We start from the raw sequence: 22,055 nt of genomic DNA, 5'->3' as shown, positions 1-22,055 counted from the left end.
GCAGACAATAATATAATATGTAAACTGTGTTGGTTGCAAGAAGCAGGGGAAGGAACATAAAAGACATTTCAAGTGATTATGAACAGAGAAAGCTAGGGCTGAATAACCAACTCTTTCTTTACTCACCTTTTCACCTTTGGGTCCCTGGAAATTTAAGCCCATATTCCCCTGAAGAGAGAGATTTCATTAAAATCTCATTGACAATAAGAAAAAAAAATCCACACTAAATAAAAGATGTAAAGAAAAAGAATATTACCTTTGGTCCTGGTGGTCCTGGTGGGCCAGGAGGGCCCTAAGAAGACACAGGAAAGGATAAAAATATTATATTGATAAGTTTATTGAAAAATTATTTTGTTTCATAAAGAGTGAGGGATAAAACAGCCTGGGAATGTTGCTCAGTGGTAAAGCACTTGCCTAGCATGCAATCCCTAGCACAGCAAAAATAACAACAACAACAACGTGTTTTTAAACTAATTGCATTGTCGTCAGCAACATACATTTAAATCAATTCAAAGAAACTAGATAAAGGTGGAAATTTCTGGCAACACAATGGGTGTGGGCAGGAGCAGAGAGAATGGGTAGAAGAGAAGGGTATCACCAATATCAAAAATCAATTTAAGGGCTGGGGCTATAGCTCAGTTGGTAGAGTGCTTGCTTCATATGCACAAGGCCCTGGGTTCAATCCCCAGCACCATACAAAAAAATCAATTCAAAAAAGTTAACTTCAACAAATGTATCCTATTTCTTTTCTCAGAATTATGGGTAAATTGAGTTAACACAAAGAAATGAGATCTAGTTCTTTTTTTTTTTTCTTCTTGGTACTGGGGATTGAACCTAGAGCCTTGCACATGCTAGGCAAGAGCTCTACCACTGAGCTACACTGCCAGCCTTGTTAAGCTGTAGCTCTTAAAAACATGTGTTTATTTTTTAAATCCAGTTTTCTTTTTATGCAATATGCTTTGCATTTTTGAGAATGTTTCAAAGTTTGAAAAATTAAATAGGTATTTATCTACACATGTACATTACCTCATATTTGCAATGGATGTATTTATTTACACATTGTATCTTGGCAACAGTTTTGAGATTTTGCTTTGCCTACAGAATAAGGGTTAATTGAAAGAACATTCAAAAGTGTGGAGTGAACTGGTTAAGTGTCCATAAGGGTCAAGGAAATTCAAAGTTTAACAACCTACCCAGGGAATACTAATGTTGTAACAGCAGAACTAGGGAAAAAATGCCATGATCCAGGGACTCTTGCTCCATAGGAGGTCTACAACTAAAACAAACTGATGGGGCTGGGAATGTAGCTCAGGCATAGAGTGCTTGCCAAGCATGCATGAGGCCCTGGGTTCAATCCCCAGCACCTAAATAAACAAACAAACTAACAAACAGGTTTTCTAATCATTTCCCAAGGAGTTCCAGGAAACCAGAAAACATAATCATTTCTGGTAGGTTCTTTTAAGTATTTACCAAACATTGTCTCCTTCATTCAAAAGTAGAGTACCAATTGTTACCAAAATGTACAATCTATAAAAATATAATGAAAACTGTCACTTAAATATATGGTAGATGAGAGAATGGCACGTGAGAAATTACTTTGACTGAAATACAATTTTCTTGCCCTTTTAAGTTGACAATAGCAAAGCTCTAAGCCCAAAACATGACTTAAATGAAATATTGGTATTACAAGGGTGAAAGTACTTAGAATTTATTAGGGTAGAAAACAAGAGTGTCCACAGAGGTAATAAGAGGACTGGTTGTGCAATCAGGGTCTTTAGAAGTTGTTGCCTCTCTACTAGGGTACACAAATCTATGATTCCATTGCAGCGTGGTTGTTCCCTTCATCAATCCTACTGTATCTTCCAGCCCCCTAAGAAATTAAGGCAAATTTTTTTTGCGAAGCTCTTTTTATTTTTCTTAAACAAAAAATTGAATCTTGAAGAAATAAATTTCATCCAGTACCTAGAGGATTCCGTGAAGATTGCCTTAGAAGATTTCTTGAGATGGCCAGAACTGACCTCAACAGTGATTTATCAAGAGGCAACCAGCAAAATACTTAGTTTTTCAGTTGGGGTTATAAGTCAGTTGTAGAGTGCATGCTTAGTATGGCCAAGGGACTGGGTTCAATCCTCAGAATTGAAAAAAAAGAAAAGATAAATCTTTATTTCAAATCTTTCATCTTTTAAAGTTTTTTTAGTTGTTGATATACCTTTATTTTATTTATTTATTTTTATGTGGTGCTGAGGATCGAACCCAGTGCCTCACACATGCTAGGGAAGCGCTCTACCAATGAGCTACAACCCCAGTCCTCAAATTTTTCATTTTATGTACTTCATTTTTTCTGTCTCTATGATGGAGGACTATTACTTGAAATGTATACTGTTCACCATAACAAAAATCATCCAAAAATAACAAAATTACAGTTATGAATACTTTTATGTATTACAAATAACACTAACATTAGTGAAATAAAGGTCAGAAAGAAAGGGAGAAAAAAATAAAATTACAGAAGAAGTTTACCATCAAACCTGGTGGTCCTGGGGGACCAATTGGCCCTGGTATACCCATGGGACCAGCTGGGCCCTGTTATAAAGGGAATAAAGAAAAGAATGAAAAAACAAAACCTCCAAAACTCAGCCCTTTACTGTATCTCACAAAGCACTAAATGGATGAAATTTAAACTTTTGTTGCCAGAATTCTATATTCTATCAACCTACAGTATTATAAGCAGATTTTTAAAATGTATACATATAAAAGGATTAAGTAACTCTAACGGAATCCAAGCCCTCAGAAATTGACACAGAATGGATATATTTTTTGGAAAGCTTATGCTTAAGAACAAGATAACAAAGGTAGGCAAACACGTAAGACAAATTCATAAAATCCAGTGAAAAAGGTAGGCATTTAGTGGGGATTTTTGTTTTCAAGGTAGTGTAATTTTAAAACAAATTAATTTGAAGACAAAGGGAAATGAGATTAACTGGGATAGTGATAAGAGAATGAGACAAGTGTTGGAATATAAATTGGCATCTTAAAAATGAAAAATTTGCCTTTGCTGAGACCTATAATTTTATATCTAGGCATAAAGTCTATATTATTCTGTAATGAAATGAATTATAGTGTATTCACAAATAAAAATTTATGTGGAGGGCAGCGATTGTGAAATACCCAAGTTGATTCAAAATGATCTGTACTGTTCTAGTTCTTAAATGTGGTGTTGGGTTCATAGGTATTCACTTTATAATTTTGCTTCATTATGGACATCTATTTCACATGTATTCTGTTGCAATTTCAAATATTCATAATAATAATATATAAAGGGGAAGACTGAGTAACCTGAAGAAAACATGGATGGATGATGTCAGGTAAAGAATTAGAAGAAAGCTAAAGAAAAAGTCCCCAATTATACTGTATCTCAGTAATCAAATACAACAAAGTTCTGATTTTCATTTTTTGGCAAAGGGATCAATTCTCATGAACTGTAAGCCCTCAGAAACTGACCTTCTATTCTACAAATACCTAAAAGTCATCACTGTCTCTATGGGTGTTATCTGTAAGCTAACATGATCTTTTTCTTAAGATTACATTTGAGGGCTGGGGCTGTAGCTAAGTGGCAGAGCTCTTGCCTAGCACATGGGAGGCACTGGGTTCAATCCTCAGCACCACATAAAAAAATACACAAATAAAAGAAAGGCATGCTGTCCATCTACAACTACAAAAAAATTTAAAGAAAAAGATTACATTTGATGTTTACCATGCATAAATTGTATTCCTTCAACCATCAAAATATGTTCAGATGTTATGCATAATTGATAGTGTTACAAATTATATTTTTAAATATATTAAATGGGAGGCCAATTTTTAAAATTTTTAATAAGACCATTTACAGGGGATCCTACTGCTCAATATACCACAAGAATAAGAACATAGGAACTTATTTCTGCTGCCAATTCCCAAAAGCAAACATTTCCATGGACACTGGCTAGAAAGACAAAAGAACAAAACAGACCTTATTAAATTCTCCCTTGTCCAGAATGTTTTTATTTTCAGGTAGAAGGTATAAGAAATCTAGCAAACTTCAGATGACATTTTCTATGGCCAAAAGAGAGGATACTAAATATTGAAGAGTTGCTATGATCCTGTGATTTAATCATATAGCAAAGGAGAAAAATCATTGGATGCTTACTTGTATTCCAGGAGGACCTGGATATCCTGGATTACCCTTTGGTCCTGGTAGTGATGACATAATTATACTACCTGGTTCCCCCTAAAAAAGAAACCATCAGTGGATGCTTTAACAGTTATACATGAAAACAGGCAAGAATGCAAATAATGATCAAAATTTTATTTGTTACCTTAGTGAAAGATCAAGCCATCTCAATAGTTTAATGAACAAATAACTAGTTAAAGGAAAATGAGTTAAGTGGCCAGCATATAAAGAAGTATAACATATAATTATTTAGTGCTTGTGGTAAGTTCTGTTATTCATTAATTTAAAATAATTATTAAATATTAAGTATTTGCCAAGAATTATTAGCTTTGGATATTCAGTAATGAATAAAATAATCAAGAACTCTGTTCTCATGGATTTAACAATAAAAAGAGGAAATGCAGACAAAACACGTGAACAAATAAGAGGATAATGTTCTGTCAAGGGCTATGAAAAAATGACATGGTACACTGAGTGATAAAGTAATAGTGAAGAAAATTAGTTTCGGTAGTCAAATATGGGCAATCTTTAGATGTAACATTTGGATTGAGGTCTGAAAAATAAAAAGGAGTGAATGAGATAAATATGGGGGAAAGAGCAAATAGTAAGTACAAAACACTCCAAAGGCAAAGAATTCTGCATGTTCAAATAACTGAAGATCAGTGTGATCAGTGAGCCAATGAAAAGGTGGTTTAAGATAAGGCTATAAATGAGGCAGAGACTAGAATATACAGGTTTTAGAAGCCAAGGAAAAGAATGTGGACTGTATTTTAGAAACACAGTGGGAAACCCTTGAAGGTTTATAATCAGGGAGATTAAATTATTGATTTACATTATATATGATTATTCTTGGTTGCTTGAGAATAAATCAGGCTTAGATATGAGGGATAACAGCAAGGCGAGGGGGGGAGAGAAAGGGGCTAGTTAAGAGATTATTGTAGTAGTTCAGATAAGCCCTTATGGTTATTGGGGTGACAGTGGAAATGGAGAAAAGTAAATGAATTTAAGATAGTTTTTATAGGAAAATTTAATAGTATTCGGTAACAGAATGGAATGAAGAGGTTTGTGAAAGTAAACCTCTGGTTTTGAGTTTGTGTAAAAGTGTCATATAGTGATGCTAATTCTAGACATGGGAGCCAGAAGAAAGACTAGATTTATTTAGGGGTATAGATTAATTTGGTACATATAAATTTACAAATCTGGGGGATATCTGAGTGGAGATGTCAGAGAGGCAGTTTAACACATGCATCCAACTCAGATTTGTTATTTTCTTCTGAAAAGTCCATTTTGAAAAGTCCGATTTGGAGCAATTAATGTGGGTATTCAGTAACTACATAATAATCATTAATAAAATTGTTGATAAAAGACAAAAGGGGTCAGAACTGTGTCTTCATGCTTGCTGGAGAAAAGAGAATGAACTTGCCTAGAACACTGCAAAGTAATCAGTGATGCAAAAGAAAAATGAGGGATAGTAGAGTGCCACAGAACTCAGGGAAGAAGAGAACTTCTATAGAAAGCAGACTGTTAACTGCATCAAAGTAAAATGTGATAAGGATTAACGATATCAGAAAACAAAGAAGTGTGATATATACTTTTTCTAGTACATCAGCAGAAAGAATGTACTTAAAACCAGAAGAGGGGGCTAGTTAAGGAGAGCTTCTATGTGTACATTTGCACAATTTATAGAAGCATCCATTTTTTTTTTTTTTGAGACAAGTCCGAATCATTATCCCATTGAAGTTGCAAACTTTCCAAGTATTTTATTCAAAACATTTACCTTTTCAGCATGAGATGCTTACCTTCATACCCGGGATCCCAGGAGGCCCCTATTGATAAAAAGAAAAAAAAATGTTATATATATATATATATATATATAAAGAGAATAGTGAAAAGAACACAATGGTTTCTAAATAGAATATGAACTAAAAAACTGCTATAAGGTCATTGCTGTATCTTAGGATACTTAAGAGATAACATTTATACTAAATATCATAGAATCCTTGCTTTTGCCTTACCAACTTTTTTTTTTTTAAAAACCTTTCTTTGGTATATTACTATAAGATACATTTGTTTCTTGGGCATAAATATGTTGATCTCACTCTCTACACATCTGTATCTTCTGTGAATTTCTTCACTATAATCCCAAATTTTGTAACTTACTGGAGGACCCTGTAAACCAGGAAAACCGGGACTGCCTGGAAATCCACGTTCTCCCTAGAAGGAGTTAAAATAAAGAGCATGGAGGAGCAGGAAAATAAATATATCAACAAACAATGACTTATTAAAAAGATTTCTGCAAAAACCATTTTTGAATGTCTAGCATTTTGAAATGTACCAGATTGCCAAAAATTCATTAGACTTCCCTTTCTGATTACTTCATCATCAACTACCCATACCAATTCAACCTGCTAAGACACTTTCATCCCTACTCATCCATCTCTATCAGAAATAAAGGGAAAAAAACCCATCTTCCCTTGTCATTTTCTTCTGAGAAATCCATTTTAAAACCATCACACAACGGATTCCCAACTTTCATCACATTTAATAGTTAATGATTTGCCCCAATTTCCTGCCAATATGTTATATAGATTCTTATTTTAACTGCCCAATTACATTTTTCTTTTATTGTAAACTATTTCAAATTATTTTTGTAAAAAGGAAAAGATGGTAAGAAAGAAGGCCATTAATATCACCAAGAGGACAATAATAGCAATAGTTCTAGCAATTGTAGGTCATTATGTTTTCTAGGCACCGAATTTTTCCCACTCACTATTGTAAAGTACTAATATGAACATTTGGTTTAGAAAACAAAAGCTAAAACCACTGTAGAAGAACCCCAATGCAACCTTCTTTCAAATACCTCTATGCTATAGTAATCCTAGAAACAACCATGTCAGAAGGTTTAGAAGAGTAAAATGACTACATCTGCATGCCTTTAATACCCCTCTCTGTCCACTTTTACACATAGAAAAAAATAGGCCCAGAAATGAAGTGGCTTGTACATGAAGTTTAAATGACAGAAAAAAAAAAGAATCCACAAATTGTAGTTTCAACTCTAGGGTTCATTCTTTTACTTACACAATGAGAAATATAAGAAAACATTCTAATCTGAAAGTATGCATAATAAATCTATAAAAATTGTTTAAAAATTATTGTTCACATAATCGCTAGCCTGAAATACAAATTAATCATTAGATCTACTGTTTTAAAAAAAGAAAAAACAAGGTCCCTTTAATCATATAGCATAGTAAAGTAAGTGTAGACCTTTGAATTTAAAATTTTGTCTAGTGGTCTGTTTGCTGCTTAAGCATACTATCAAAAAACATGTCAACAAATAACCAGAACCAGTAAAAGAATGCCACCTACTTTAACAGAAAGTCTCATGTAAACTAATTTCCCATTGGTCCTATCACTAATGGTTACCCCTGCCCAAAGGAAGAACACAAGAAAGCTTCACAAATCCAAACACTGAAAAAGTATCATCATCATCATCATCATCAACAACATCATTGGCAAGGGTCATAATGACCTGGAGAAATACTGGAAGTAAACAGAATTATATTGCCTACGTGTAGGTACTACAAAAATTCTCAGAAAATATGGCCCTTGCAATGAAAACAATTTGTTTGTGTTATTTTAAATTTGGGCCCTAATATAAAATTTGGCAAGGTATTTCACAAATAGTTTCACAGAATGTGATGTGCAAAGTGGAAAATTACAAATAGATACAGAGAATAATAACATGTTGCATTACCTAAAGGAAAAGGAGAAAAGTAAGGGAAAAAAACAAAGGCTACAATATGTAAGTGTGCAAAAGCAAATTTCCTTGTTATCTATCATCTTACATTAAATCCAACCAGTTGACTAAAGAAAGGAAAACTGGGTCAGGAAAAAAATGTTGGCCATATTTAAAGATTTGTTTTTCTTTTAAAACTGTTAAATGCATAATTTTTTTTGCTGACAGAAAGGAGTTATTAGTTTCATACTAACAATTTAGCAAGTTAAAAATATTAAATCATGAAATATTCCAAAACTTAATTTGTATCTAGTTTCCAAAACTAATAAATGACATTCACAATTATTACTCTTAAAAACTGGTATGATATTTGAAACATACATATCCTAATTCCTTTTTAACTGTCATCCTACTATTCACGAAACCAAAAAAGGATTTGGTAAGGAATCTTTAACCCAATGCATTATCCCAAATTATTATGCATGATTAAAGAAATTACTGATGTTTAATATATTGAAAAAATGTTAAGGCAAAATATACTCTATGCCCTAGATATGAAGCTACTACATCTTTTTTTAAACTTTTTTTATTAGTTTCTCAAGACAATACAATGAGTCTTTACATATCTTTATTTTAGTAGTTTACTTTCTTATGTGGTGCTGAGGATAAAACCCAGTGCCTCACACATGGAAGGCAAGCACTCTACCACTGAGCCACAACCCAAGCCCTGAAGTGACTACATCTTGTCTTCAACTTCTTCATGTTGGTTTCTTTAGATTTTTAAGTTTATTATTATCAAGCACATTGCCTAATATTAAGCTAAAGAAATATCACCTTGGTTCCATTGCATCCTGGGATACCTTGAGGTCCTGGGGCTCCATCATGGCCTGGCATTCCCTTTGAAAAAAGGGATACAAGACATGTATTTTATTTCATAAATGACTTTTTTATGTTTTTTAAAATCTTTTTGGTTGTAGTTGGACACAATATCTTTATTTTATTTTTATGTGGTGCTGAGGATCGAACCCAGGGCCTTGCACATGCTAGGCAAGCACTCTACCACTGAGCCACCACCCCCGCCTTCTTAGATGACTTTTTAAGGAATTCTATTTTATCTTTATGTAGTATTGAAGATCAAACCGAGGAATTCACACATGCTAGGCAAACACTCTACTCACAGGAAGACCTGGTGTCCCTGGAAATCCAGGAAGTCCAGGAGGACCCTATAAGAAGAAAAAAATATCTGAATCAAATAAAAACCAATAACAATAAAAACTATATCTTACCTAAGGGCATTATTAAGTTTATATTTAGACTAGATATAGACAAAATGTGTCTCATTGAGTATTACCATTCATTGTTCTTTTAAACATTAGAGAAAAACCACCTATATGTGTTTTTTAAAAATTTTTTAACCTTTATTTATTTGTTTGTTTGTTTATATGTGGTGATGAAGATCAAACCCAGTGCCTCACACATGCCAGGCAAGTGTGCTACCACTGAGCTACAACCCCATCCCCTATATGTGTTTTAAAAGTTTCCTTTTTATAGAAAACTAAAGAAGGAACTCTTATTTTAGGGAGTGCTATTTTCACTGCACTTGGTATGAGTAAGCAAAGCAGTGGAAGAAACATTTCTTCTAACAAGTAAAGTTCTCCAGGTTTGCCACAAATAATGAATAATGAGGAGGTAGCAAATACATTTGCCTCTAAGGATGTCAATGTGATCACCTCCAAAGATCCTTAAATTAAATTTCCCTGTCAGAATTGGCAAAAATACAAGTGGGACAACATTCCCATAGGTAAGGCTATGGGGAAAAGGTTCTCTCATACACTGTTAATGGGGATTCAAATACTGTGAAGGGAGATTTAGAAATATCTGGCAAAATTACACCTGCATTTACCTTTTAACCTAGCAACTCACTTCTATGAGTCTATCTCCAAGATACACTAGAAATTAGGAAACAAAATATGATATCTGAGGTTAGTTACTGCAGCATTATTATAGCTACATCTATGGAGAAAATGCAGAAGATGAGTCTGAAAGGTCTTGTGCCAAAAAGCAAGAAAGCTATCAAAGATCAGTGGAAGTTTTGTTAGAAGGGCACAGAACAGGAGTGAACTTGAAGGACCTCCCACAAGCCATAGATGGCACAATCTGGACTTCAAAAAGAATAATGACTACAATTGTTTGAAACACTAAATTCTATGTGTTTACCATAAAAAATTTCACAAAAATATTCCTTGATCACCACTGGAAATTGCTGGTGTAGCAACTCATTAGCTTATGAAAATTATAGCTAAAAAAGGAGGATGCAGAATAGTTTTAAAAATCACCATTTTGTAATTCTCAACAAAATAATGACCATCAACAGATGCTGGACCACTTGGTGAAGGTTGGTGGGAAAATTTTTGATTCAAGAAAAAAGCTGACATTATGTAAGACCAGTGAATAAACCCAGTCTCAAAAACTAGGATAGCCAGATATTTGTATGTCATGATGTAATTCTATAGTAAATGTACAATGCTACCTACAAAGTGCACTTTTGCCATTTAATTTTATTGCAGTATGATTTAAATGCAGTAAACACACAAATCTTTAATGTATACCTCTTTTTGAGTCCGTGGAAACTACTTTAGTGTCTCTTGCGGGGTAACATCCAATTTATAGAAAATATGGGGGACAGAGGAACAATTTAAATGATGCCATGAAGAAATAATCAGCCAAACTCAGAATGTGGAATGCAGTATAATACAAATGACCCAGTTTTTCCAATAGCACTATAAAAGAGGTATAAGAAACATAGCAATCAAAGGCAATACATGGACCTTGCTTGGATTATGATTTGAACAAACCAATTGTAAAGGGCATTTTTGAGACAACTGAGGAAATATAAATTCAGACTAAGTTTTAAAGTATATGAAAAATGACTCCTAATTTATTAAGGTCTGATAATGGTACAGTGATGATGTGCTTGTCCATTACAGAGGCATAATAAAGTGTTAATAGAATGAATGAAGTGATAGATTTACTTTAAACATTTCAAAAACTAAAGGGCAGGGGAAGAGATTTAACAAAATTGTCAAAAACATTGATTTTTTTTGAAATCTGGAGAAAAGTACATAGATGTTACTGCATTATATTCTCTCTACATTTGTAGACATTTCACATTTTCCACAATATTTTTTTTAAAAAACTGTCAAAAATTGCATATTAGTTGATACATGAGGATGCTGGAACTATTAGGCTACCTTTGCCCAGGCACTTCTGAAGTTGTTGTTGAGGGGCATGGACTATCCAAATACCTCCAGATATTTGGATATGGGAACTGATAGAATGGCCAGTTCTTTTTAGTCTCCACAAAGCTTAGGATGTAGTTAATGGTAACTATAACTATTATGAAATATGTTATGATTATCATGAAGACATTTAATAGTATATTGGTAACTATTTATTACAGAAAACAAAGAAGAATGTATGCTAAAATAAACTAAGAGTTTTGAGTCTTCTTTGTTTCTCCAGTATTATGTTCACTTCAGTCATACACAGCACATAAGACAGCACTGGATTGTTAAAACGGATACAATTAACAGTGATTTTAATGTTTATGTAAGATTTGTACATCTACTAATTTTCAAAAATCAAAGAATCAGAATGTTAGGTTGTTTTCTGTCATACATATAAACATGTAATGTCCAACCCATGTATTTTATAGTCCAAGTAAGGGATCACATCAGTCCATAAAGACAGAATTTCACAGCAAAAATGGATTGTGCTGTTTAACTCTCTAATATATGAAGAAAACAAGGCTCAGAAAAGTGAAATATGACCTTCAAACCTAGTACTATTTTTAAACTAGATTTCTCTTAATTCCAGAAAACAGTCAAATGTATGTGAACCTAAAGCTTTTGAGGAAAAAAAATTTACTAAATGTGAATTTTAGTTTTGAGATGCATCCTGATTTTCAGAACTCTACAACTCGAAAAATCATGCAAGTTAAAACTAAGGAAATGTACTCTTCTAAAAGCAATTATTCTTTTAATTGTTTAAACCAATCTTCTTCAAGATACACAATTTTATAATACTTGTACATGGTAAAATGAGAGGCTATATAGCCTGAGGAGACTAGCCCTCTGAAGCCCAGCAGGCTGACATGATCACAATGCTTGAGAAGTTTTGGTTTGAATCAACTATATGATAAAGATTTTAAAGAAAGTGGGAAAACCTCTGAATTTAGCATCTTCATGTTTCTTAATCATAAACTACTTTAAAATCATCTTATATACATTTAAACAGACATCTAAATATATAACTATCATAATACAAAAAAGGCTAATTTTATTCATATGCCAATTCTTAAATTTTAGCTTTTTAAATAAAGAATAATTTTCTTCCATCATTTTGAAGTGGATCTTCTCCAGTTCTCTCATAATGGTTCATTCGTGTTTCATCTTTTTCCAAGAGTAAAGCACTTGGTATACAGTGAATATTGCTTACTCTGATTCCTTTTGGTCCTGGTGGCCCTGGAATTCCATCATCACCCTGAAAAATACAATATATTTAAGTCCCTATTTCTTAAAAAATTCACTCAAATAACTAATTTTTGCAATATGGCAATATAACATACTAAATTTTTTGTGAAATTTGGGTAGAAATTACATATCCAAGGAAGAAGCATTTATTATTGCAATTAAAAGCACTGGGGTAAATTATATAATCAAAAATAGGAAGAATCTTTATTGACTGAGAATAAAACTGCTGACATATAGAAGAAATTTTACATACATAAAGTTATATATGAGTCATGCAAGAAAACAGAGATGATATAGTGGTATAGACATTCCCCAAAACATTTATGCATAAACAACATAAGAGGTGAAAATATGGGCAGTTTCTACGTTGTCCTCAATCTGCCATGCTGCAAATAAATAGCATTATCTCTGTGCCCAAACACATTCTGTTTTTGAATTTTCCGTTTTAAACTTTGTTTTATTTTGTAAGTCATTTTCTGCTGGCAGAGCTTGAGAAGGACTGAGAAAGTACTATAAACTTTCCTTTGTAGCTTCTGTTGCCAACTCCATGCAAAAGAGGCTACCCACATGTGTCTTCATTTATTTATCCATTTTCAGTCACAATTGCATTACTTAAAATTTAAATTATTTTTTCTGTTTTTATTAACTACTTTCTTTTATAAAAATGAATAAAGAAAACCTAGCTGTGTTACATGTACCAAATATATTCACAAGTTCTAGCAACAAGAATACAGATATCTTTGGGGCAGGAAAGGGAAACCATTGTTCTCCTTACCACATTCTGCTTTTAAAAAGTTTAATAATTGCTGGGGTCGTGGCTCAGTGGTAGAGCACTTGCCTAGCACATGTGAAGCACTGGGTTCCAGCCTCAGCACCACATGAAAATAAACAAACAAAATAAAGGTATTGTGTTCATCTACAACTAAATTTAAAAAAAAGTTTAATAAGCTACTCTTTCTTTTTCAAATGTATTTCTAAGAGGATTAAAGTAAATCAAATCCCACTTTAAAACAAATAGAAGAACTTTTGCTCAATGAATATTTTGTTTGCCTTTCCACCAATTGCAGAAATAAAACACAGATGTCACAATATTGTACCAGTTGTACTAATCAACATGGTTAACTAAGAGGAATAAATTAAAGATATAAATATTAGAAAGGATAGAGCTGGGGGTTTAGCTCAGTATTCGAGCATTGGCTGAGCATGCATAAGGCCTTGGGTTTGATCCTTGGTGCAACATTTTTAAAAAAGAAAAAGCATTAAGAGAGGATGAGGTAAAACTACTAATATTTGCAGGTTATATGATCGTATGTCTGAAAAACACAAGCTTGTTAAAAGAAAAATATTATTAATGAACAACTGTGTATAAAACTAATATTAAAAAACCCACAGCTTTCTTATACCAATAACTACCAGATAAAAGAAATAAGAGGAAAAAATATCTAATTTACAACTGGAACAAAAATGATAAAATATTTAGTAATGAATGCAACAAGAAAAATACAGATTCATAAGAAGAAAAGGTTAAAACATGCCTGAAGTTCACAAAAGAGAACTTGCACAAATTAAAAGGCATTCCCTGTTCCAGGATAACAAAATTCAACATTCAAAAAGTCAATTCTCAGGCAGGCATGGTGGCACATACTTGTAATCTCAACTAGTCAGAAGGCTGGCAAGTTGGAGGCCAGCCTGGACAACCTAGTAAAAGCCCATCTCAAAATAAAAATTAAAAAGGGCTGGGAATGCATCTTGGTGATAACACACTCATGGGTCCAATTCCCAGGACCAAACAGTCAATTCTCAATGAATTTAATTACAAATTTGATACAATGAAAACATATATAATGAGTTTTAAAAACTAGACACTGATTTCAGAGTTCATGTAGAAAAATAAAAAAGCAAGAACACTGAGAAAAAATATAATAAAAGAGCACTGAGGGGTCACTAGTCCTGTTAGGTATAAAAATATAGTATAAAGCCTCTATAATTAATATAGTTTAGTTTTGATACATGAATAATCTGACCCTTGGAAGACTACTGGAAGTTTCAGAAACAAATCCATACATTCAGATGAATCTGGTTTACTTGTCTCCCCTTATTCAAGGAGGACACATTCCATGACCCTCAGTGGATGCCTGAAATTGCAGATGGTACCAAATCAATCAATCAATCAATCTATCTATCTAAATATTATATATGTTTTATATATGTTTATATATATATATGGAGAGAGTTTTTTCCTTTGCATGCATTCCTATGGTAAAGTTAAATTTATAAATCAGACATGTAAGAGACTAATAATAACTAATAAAATGGAATAATACAACAGTATACTATAATAAAAGTTATTTAAATATATGAACTATTAATTTCTGTAAATTTCCATTTAATATTTTAGACCGTGATTAACCATGAGTAATTGAAACCATAGAAAGTAAAAATGGAGATAGAGGAGACTACTGCATAATGAAAGTGTCATTGCATATTATTGGAGAAAATGATGTGTGACACACTTGTGAGACCATCTGGAAAAAAATGTGAATCTTATATCAAAAGCCATATATCAGGATGAATTCCATATGAGTAAAATGCTTAAATGTAAAAATAAAACAACATCAAATTGCCAGAGAAAAATATTTGAGAATTGTTATATAATCTTACAGTGGGGAAGGCTTTTCCTACTCAAATTCCACAAGATATAAGGAAAAGGATCTCTAAAAAATACAGACACATAAATGCATAGACATACATGTACACATTCAGCAAAAACAAATGACAAAGTAGGGGAACATAATGCAATTCACAGTATAACAAAGAGCGAATCTCCCTAACAGATAAAGAGCTCAGTAAATATGAAAATACCAATACTCCAATAGGAAAGTGGGCAAATGATATAAATATACAGGTCAAAGAAAAGACAAATGATTATTCAGACATATAAAAAATACATTCTCTCTCATACAAAGAGAAATGCAAGTTAAAACTACATTGAGAGACCACTTTCTTTTATCATACTGGCAAAAATCAAGTTTCATAATAGTACTGTGGAGCTATAGGGCAATAGATCTTCTTACATATGGCTGAACCAAGGCTAAATCATGTAACTTTTGGAGAAGCAATTGGGGAATATCTACAAAAATATTTGTGTACCCTCAGATCTAGCAATAATATTTCCAATCATTCATCTTACAGTTAATCCCTTATTGGTGAAAGGATATCTAATTGAATCTGAATGTCTTAGTAAGACTGTTTATAGTAGGAAAAATTGAAAACTATCTAAATCAATAGAAGACTGGTTAATAAGCTGTGACTTATATACACAATAAAATAAAATTCACCCATGGAAAATAATAAGGATGTCTGTGTGTACTCATATGGGATATCTATAATTTATATTAAGTGAAAAACAAAAGTTAAACATAATGACTACTATTTCACAAAGGGAGTAAAAGTATGTGTGTATACCTCAGTGACTAATGAACACAAATGGAAAGGATGTTTCTCATTATATACCTTCTTATGTTAATTTATCTTGAAAAAAGTGAATGCATTGTCTATCTAGGAGGAGGGATGAAAAAGGGGAGGAACTGCTAAATGAAACTGAGCAAATTATGCCATGTACATGTATAAATATATTACAGAATTCTACTTTAAAGTGTAACTATAAGGCACCAATTAAATAAATTAAGGTAAGAAACTAAATTTTATTTTAAAGAATAAAAACTCCTTTCAATCTGAGTGCAATGGTGCATGACTGTAATCCCAGCAGCTTGGGAGGCTAAGTCAGGAGGATCGTGAGTTCAAAGCCAGCCTCAGCAACAGCAAGGCCCTAAGCAACTCAGTGAGACCCTGTGTCTTAATAAATACAAAAGAGGGCTGGGAATGTGGCTCAGTGGTCAAGTGCTCCCTGAGTTCAATCCCTGGTACCATTAAAAAAAAACTCCTTTCAAAATATGTATAAATATATACACAAATGTAATGTATACATTAATATATACATATATAAAATGTTTGTTTCATACATGTTTACTTTTATAAATATGAGTGTACAATAAAGAACAATCCTACAAAGTTTTTGACTTAGTATATGTATTGACATGTACCAGAATAACTAATACTAGAATTCACTTATTTTGGAAAACCTGAAGTCATACTGGACACAGAAATACAAAGCACTTAAAATTTAGAAACCCTGGGTTGGGAATGTGGCTCAAGTGGTAGCGCACTCGCCTAACATGCATGAGGCACTGGGTTCGATTCTCAGCACCACATAAAAATAAAATGGAGATATTGTGTCTACCTAAAACTAAAAAATAAATATTAAAAAGAATTAAAAAATAAAACATTAAAAAATTTAGAAACCTAAAAGTTTAGAAAGCACTTATGTTCTTTTTCTTAAAGAGAGAGAGAGAGATAGAGAGAGAGAGAGAGAGAGAGAGAGAGAGAGAGAATTTTTTTTTAATATTTATTTTTTTAGTTTTCAGCGGACACAACACCTTTATTTGTATGTGGTGCTGAGGATCGAACCCAGCACCGCGCACATGCCAGGTAAGCACGCTACCGCTTGAGCCACATCCCCAGCCCACTTATGTTCTTTTTATAGATACTAAAATAGAATCAGAGCAAAAGATTAGACTGCTTTTGATATGATACATAATCTGCATACAAACATATTTTTACAAGTTATAATAATTCCAGTTAATGCTAAATAATTTCAAAGAAGTCCTGATGCAGTTAGCTTCTTTTAATGTCTATTAAAACTGTTACCTCTCAATAAGCATGGTAAGAATCTCAGCCTCCAGTACCAGATAAAACTAGATGCAAGAAATGTAACTTTTTCTATGGCTCAACTTAATTTCTGTTCCAAAGCACCTATTTTTATAACATGGCTGAAATTTAATCTCAGTCAATTGGAGTTCTGCACGCCCCCCTCATTTTCATGAGAGTGTGTCTAAGTTTTGGAGAGTTTAAGTAGTTCTAAAATGTTGAGGGGTGGGATTGTGTAGTTCAAACTGGATTTTACTTAGATATTCCATGCCAATAGTCTTCATGAATTGCTGCTGAATCCATCCACTTAACTCATATCTTTCTGCTACTTCTACTTCTGTGCCACTACTGGGTACACAAGAATCATTCTGCTCTTGTTGCTCTCTAAGTGTTATTAGAACCAGTAAATGCAGTTGAATGGCCCATCTACCAAAATTCTATGCCATCATTTAGGGTCCTACTGTTTCCTCAGTGTTCAAGTTCTATTCAGGAAATCTAGTATAGGACCCGTTGGCTCTTGAATCTTAATAAAACTACTGCATGGTCAGTATTCTCTCAAAATCTAAGCTCTGACATACATAAATGTTAAAATGTATTCATGCATTTAACTTTCCTCCTTTATTGGGAGGACTACCTGGTGAATATCCATTTGATTTCCTTAATACTGTAATGATATGATGTACCATCATTACACACAATAATAAAATTAGGAAAAAAAGGGTTTTAAGCCAATTTTCCCTCCAGGCAAATGAACAGAAGCTTGCTCTTTCATATATCACTTCACCACTCTACCTAATACAGATGGAAAAGGGCACTGAGCCAAAAGAGCCATTAAAAACAAAAAGAAAGAAACTTCTGAGTCTGAAACTTCACTATTATCTCTTCCTATTCCCAATCTTAACAAGCACACAAAGATGCTTTCCTTGCTCATGGTACAGGACAGACTGCCCACATTGAAATCAATGAACACAGTCCACTTAACTGATAGGACAAGAACACGTTCTGATCCATGAACCAGGGTATGAGGGCTGGGGTAATGAATCAAACTTCTCTTTTCTCTCCCCCACAGAATAGCCTGCATGAATTCCTCCTTGTCAAATGCATTGATGTGCCTACTCCAGGTGAATCTGACAAAACTTCTGGATATGGCATCCACTGCCCAACCCCATAGATAAACATCTGATTGCTATGTTACTGAATACTGAAAAATAACGTTTATGTAAACAGACCATTTTAGTACCTCCAAGTATCCCAACTTTGCACCTGATTTGTTGCCACAATTGAACCCTGACACTAGAGGAACAAAATACCTCTTCAGATGTCAAACCCTTCCTGTCTAAAATGGGAGCAACTGAAACATCTGGGGAAAAGGTATATGGGGTCAATCACTGGAGCAGTCTGACCTTGGCAGCAGTGGCTTTTTCCACATTACACAAATTTCCAATTACACTCAAGTCCCTGCCCATTAAAATGAACTTTTGGCTGGATGACCCCCATTGTAATAAATGACTTTTACATTCCCAGAACTACGTATGGCCCCACTGGTGTACTATTCTTTTTCACAAATTCAGGCTTTCAATATTCCTACAAATGCAAATAATGGGATATTGATGAAAGATACCCAAATATTCATAACAGTCTCCCCATTAAGCACATCCTACTTCATGGAATAACAGAGGAACTCCAAAACCAGAGACGACTCTGGTTACTCAGGAGAATTTCCAGGTGGCATTATAGCCTCTCTACTCATGCATAAGCTCCAGGTAACTTTTCCCTCTGACAGAATCATTCAAGTAAAAAGGTGGTGCTGGTCCGGTACTTGACCCTTGCAGAGGACATTAATGATAATACCTCAGCTTTGGGGGCGTAACAGACTGGCCTAAATTCCTTGGCTTTTAGTAGTTAGTGTTAAATCACCCTATAGCTGTCAGCTTCCTGCTGGCCAACAAAGGAATGGTCTCTGTGATTGCCAGCACTTTGTGTTGCACACAGAACACTAAAACTGGCAAAGTAAAGCAGCCCATAAGACTAAAGAGAAATGCCTCTTGGCTCTATAAAGTAGATTGGGCAAGCTATGGGGCATCGCATCTATTCTTGGCATGGCAACAGCTATGCCTCATGATTTTACATTTAATATTCTAGGCAGCTCTGATCACCCTGCTTAGAATTAGTCTCAGACTAATTGAAAGCATTTTTGACATAGCCCCTTAAAGTCCAACATATTCAGGTCCATGATCATGTTTCTAACTCACATCTTAAAAAATAAAGGGGTGGAATTCAAACACCTATGTGATATTTTTCAGGTCTACCCCAAAACTTCATGGTAGGCCTCATGGATGACAGCTGCCCTTCAGACATTAAACTTGGTGTACAGCCAATGCACTGCAGTTTCTGAAGCAGCTCTCCCAGGTGGCCATGCTCTTATACATATAAGCTTCTTTATCTAGGGCCTTCAATAGAGACCTCCTTTGGTATAAAACCCTGAAGAAACTTTTTCTGCACTGACTCAATACTTTTCCATTCCTAGCCCTTCTCCTCTCTTCTGACACACTACCCCCCCAGGGCTATACAGCTTCAGTGAAATGATTACACTCCTCTATGCTGATCCATCTAACCCTTGTTGGTACTGTGCCATGGAGAAAAATGGAACAATGGGGAAGTTAGTGCTTTCTCTAGTTTCACTTCATTTTTTATAAAACTGCAGTAAGTCAGTAAAGGTTCAACAGTTACTTTCATTATGGCTTTTTTTCCCAGTGCTGAGAATAAAACTCAGGGCCTTCATGAATGCTAGGCAACCACTCTTAACACCAAGTCACATCCCCAGCCAACGTGATGTGCTGTCTTAATGAGCTACTCTGACACTAAGCACCTTGGCTCTTCTCAGTTCAGCTGAGCTCTTGAAAGAACTTTTTTAAAGGATCCCAAAAGTTACATACAGTAAAAACATCTTCCTAAAACATCTTAATATAGTAGTAATATTCAATTAAAATAAAATATTGTGGAAGGTGATGGTCATCATTATACAAAATATATGTATGAAGATGTGAATTTGGTGTCAACATACCTTATATACAAACAGAGATATGATAAATTATGGTATAAAGTTGTAATAAGAATTGTAATGCAAAAGAAATAGAGGAAAAAAGAAAAAATCAATAAGTTATAGACTCCCCATCATTCTAATGTTTGATTTTAATATTTTCACACTAGAATTCAATAACTTTTTAGTTGATTTGACACCTAGTCTCACATTTAAGATAACTCAATTCCTGTGGTTTTAGTAGTTTGAACATACCTTTTGTCCCCGAGGCCCTGGAGGTCCTTCTGGACCTGGGAATCCAGGCAAACCTGGATGGCCTTCTAAACCTGGAAATCCTCTCTCTCCCTGCAATGAAACAAGAATTAAAGGTAAGGTCATTTTTTAATTTCCAAGCATAGGCATGGTTGATACTCAAAAAGATCAAATATCTATACAGACCATGATTTTTTTTTTTGTACTGGAGATTGAACTCAGGGGCACTTGACCATTGAGCCACATCCCCAACCCTTTTTTGTATTTTATTTAGAGACAGGGTCTCACTGAGTTGCTTAGCGCCTCGCCATTGCTGAGGCTGGCTTTGAACTAGCAATCCTCCTGCCTCAGCCTCCCAAGCTGCTGGGATTACAGGCGTACACCACTGTGCCCAGCAAAACTGACAATTTAATGATATTAAATTCACAGTTTTTATTAACATGAAGAAAACTGTAAGATTTAAGGAGAAAAACACAAATCATGCCAAATTTATATCACACATAGTAATGTAATCTCCTATAAAACTAAAGAATATATCAGAGATAAAGTGAGATTTAAACATACTAACATCAAGATTTTAATAAGGAAAATGGCAATAGGACCAGGAAATCACGTTTGTAAATGTTACATGAAAAAAGCATGGGGAAGAGATGAAGTATAAAAAGAAGCCACTGGAGAAGCTTCCAGATTTGTTGTAAAGTAGAAGAATTGCAGGATTATACAGAGTAAAAATTCATTTGCTGGTTGGAGATTCAATTAAATTAGCCAGAACAAATCTTTGGAACATCAACTTTTTAATATTTTTTTTCTGATTGTAAAATTAATATGATAAAGAAATGCACATTCAGTGTAGAAAACAAAAGATACAAGAAAATACCACCTCTATTCAGAATAATTGAATTTTGACTCAAGTCTCAATTCTGATCATAGCAGTTAACACAAGCACAGCAGGGCTGCCTACCTACCAGTGAGGGCCCATCACATCTTATCAGCTAATGGTAGTTATCTGATATATCTATAAAGCCAGAAAGGCAGGGGTAGAAAAGCCAGCAAGCATATTATTTAGATCAACATAAGAGGGTTAATTAATTTGTAAACAGCCAATAATAGTAAGGGTGTAAACTCCATACTGAATGTTTTTATATGCCAGGTATTATTACAAATTCACAATGTTTTATCTTATTTAATATTCCAAATGACAATATGAGTTAGATAGAATGATTTTCATTTTTTTGTGTGAAAAATCACAAACAAGCTGAGCACAATGGTGCATGCCTGTAATCACAGTGGCTCGGGAAGCTGAGGCAGGAGAATGGCGAGTTCAAAGCCAGCCTCAGCAAAAAGGAGGCACTAAGCAACTCAGTGAGACCCTGTCTCTCTATAAAATATAAAATAGGGATGGGGATGTGGCTCAGTGGTCAAGTGCCCTTGAGTTCAATCCCCAGTAACCCCTGCCCCCCCCCAAAAAAAATAATGAACAGTGAAACCATCACCACAGCCAAAATAAAGAACATATCC

General features: G+C 34.1%; 1 protein-coding gene across 1 annotated transcript in view; it reads right to left on the bottom strand.

Moving 5' to 3' along the window:
- Positions 1–22,055, bottom strand: part of Col4a5 (collagen type IV alpha 5 chain) — a 225,974-nt gene that overhangs the window by 109,321 nt on the left and 94,598 nt on the right. The window contains exons 3-12 of the mRNA XM_046420818.2: positions 20,541–20,630; positions 12,444–12,488; positions 9,125–9,169; positions 8,781–8,843; positions 6,371–6,424; positions 6,010–6,036; positions 4,187–4,267; positions 2,521–2,583; positions 257–292; positions 127–168 (exon numbers count right to left, since the gene is read on the bottom strand). Coding sequence (XP_046276774.1) covers positions 127–168; positions 257–292; positions 2,521–2,583; positions 4,187–4,267; positions 6,010–6,036; positions 6,371–6,424; positions 8,781–8,843; positions 9,125–9,169; positions 12,444–12,488; positions 20,541–20,630 — 546 coding nt within the window. The remainder of the gene's footprint in view (positions 1–126; positions 169–256; positions 293–2,520; positions 2,584–4,186; positions 4,268–6,009; positions 6,037–6,370; positions 6,425–8,780; positions 8,844–9,124; positions 9,170–12,443; positions 12,489–20,540; positions 20,631–22,055) is intronic.

The sequence above is a fragment of the Marmota monax genome, unplaced genomic scaffold, assembly GCF_021218885.2.
Source record: "Marmota monax isolate L192 unplaced genomic scaffold, Marmota_monax_Labrador192_F-V1.1 WCK01_AAM20220418_F8-fsc00050, whole genome shotgun sequence".
Taxonomy (NCBI): Eukaryota; Metazoa; Chordata; class Mammalia; order Rodentia; family Sciuridae; genus Marmota; species Marmota monax.
The sequence above is the reverse complement of the archived record's forward strand: the minus strand, read 5'-3'. Positions and strand labels throughout refer to the sequence as shown.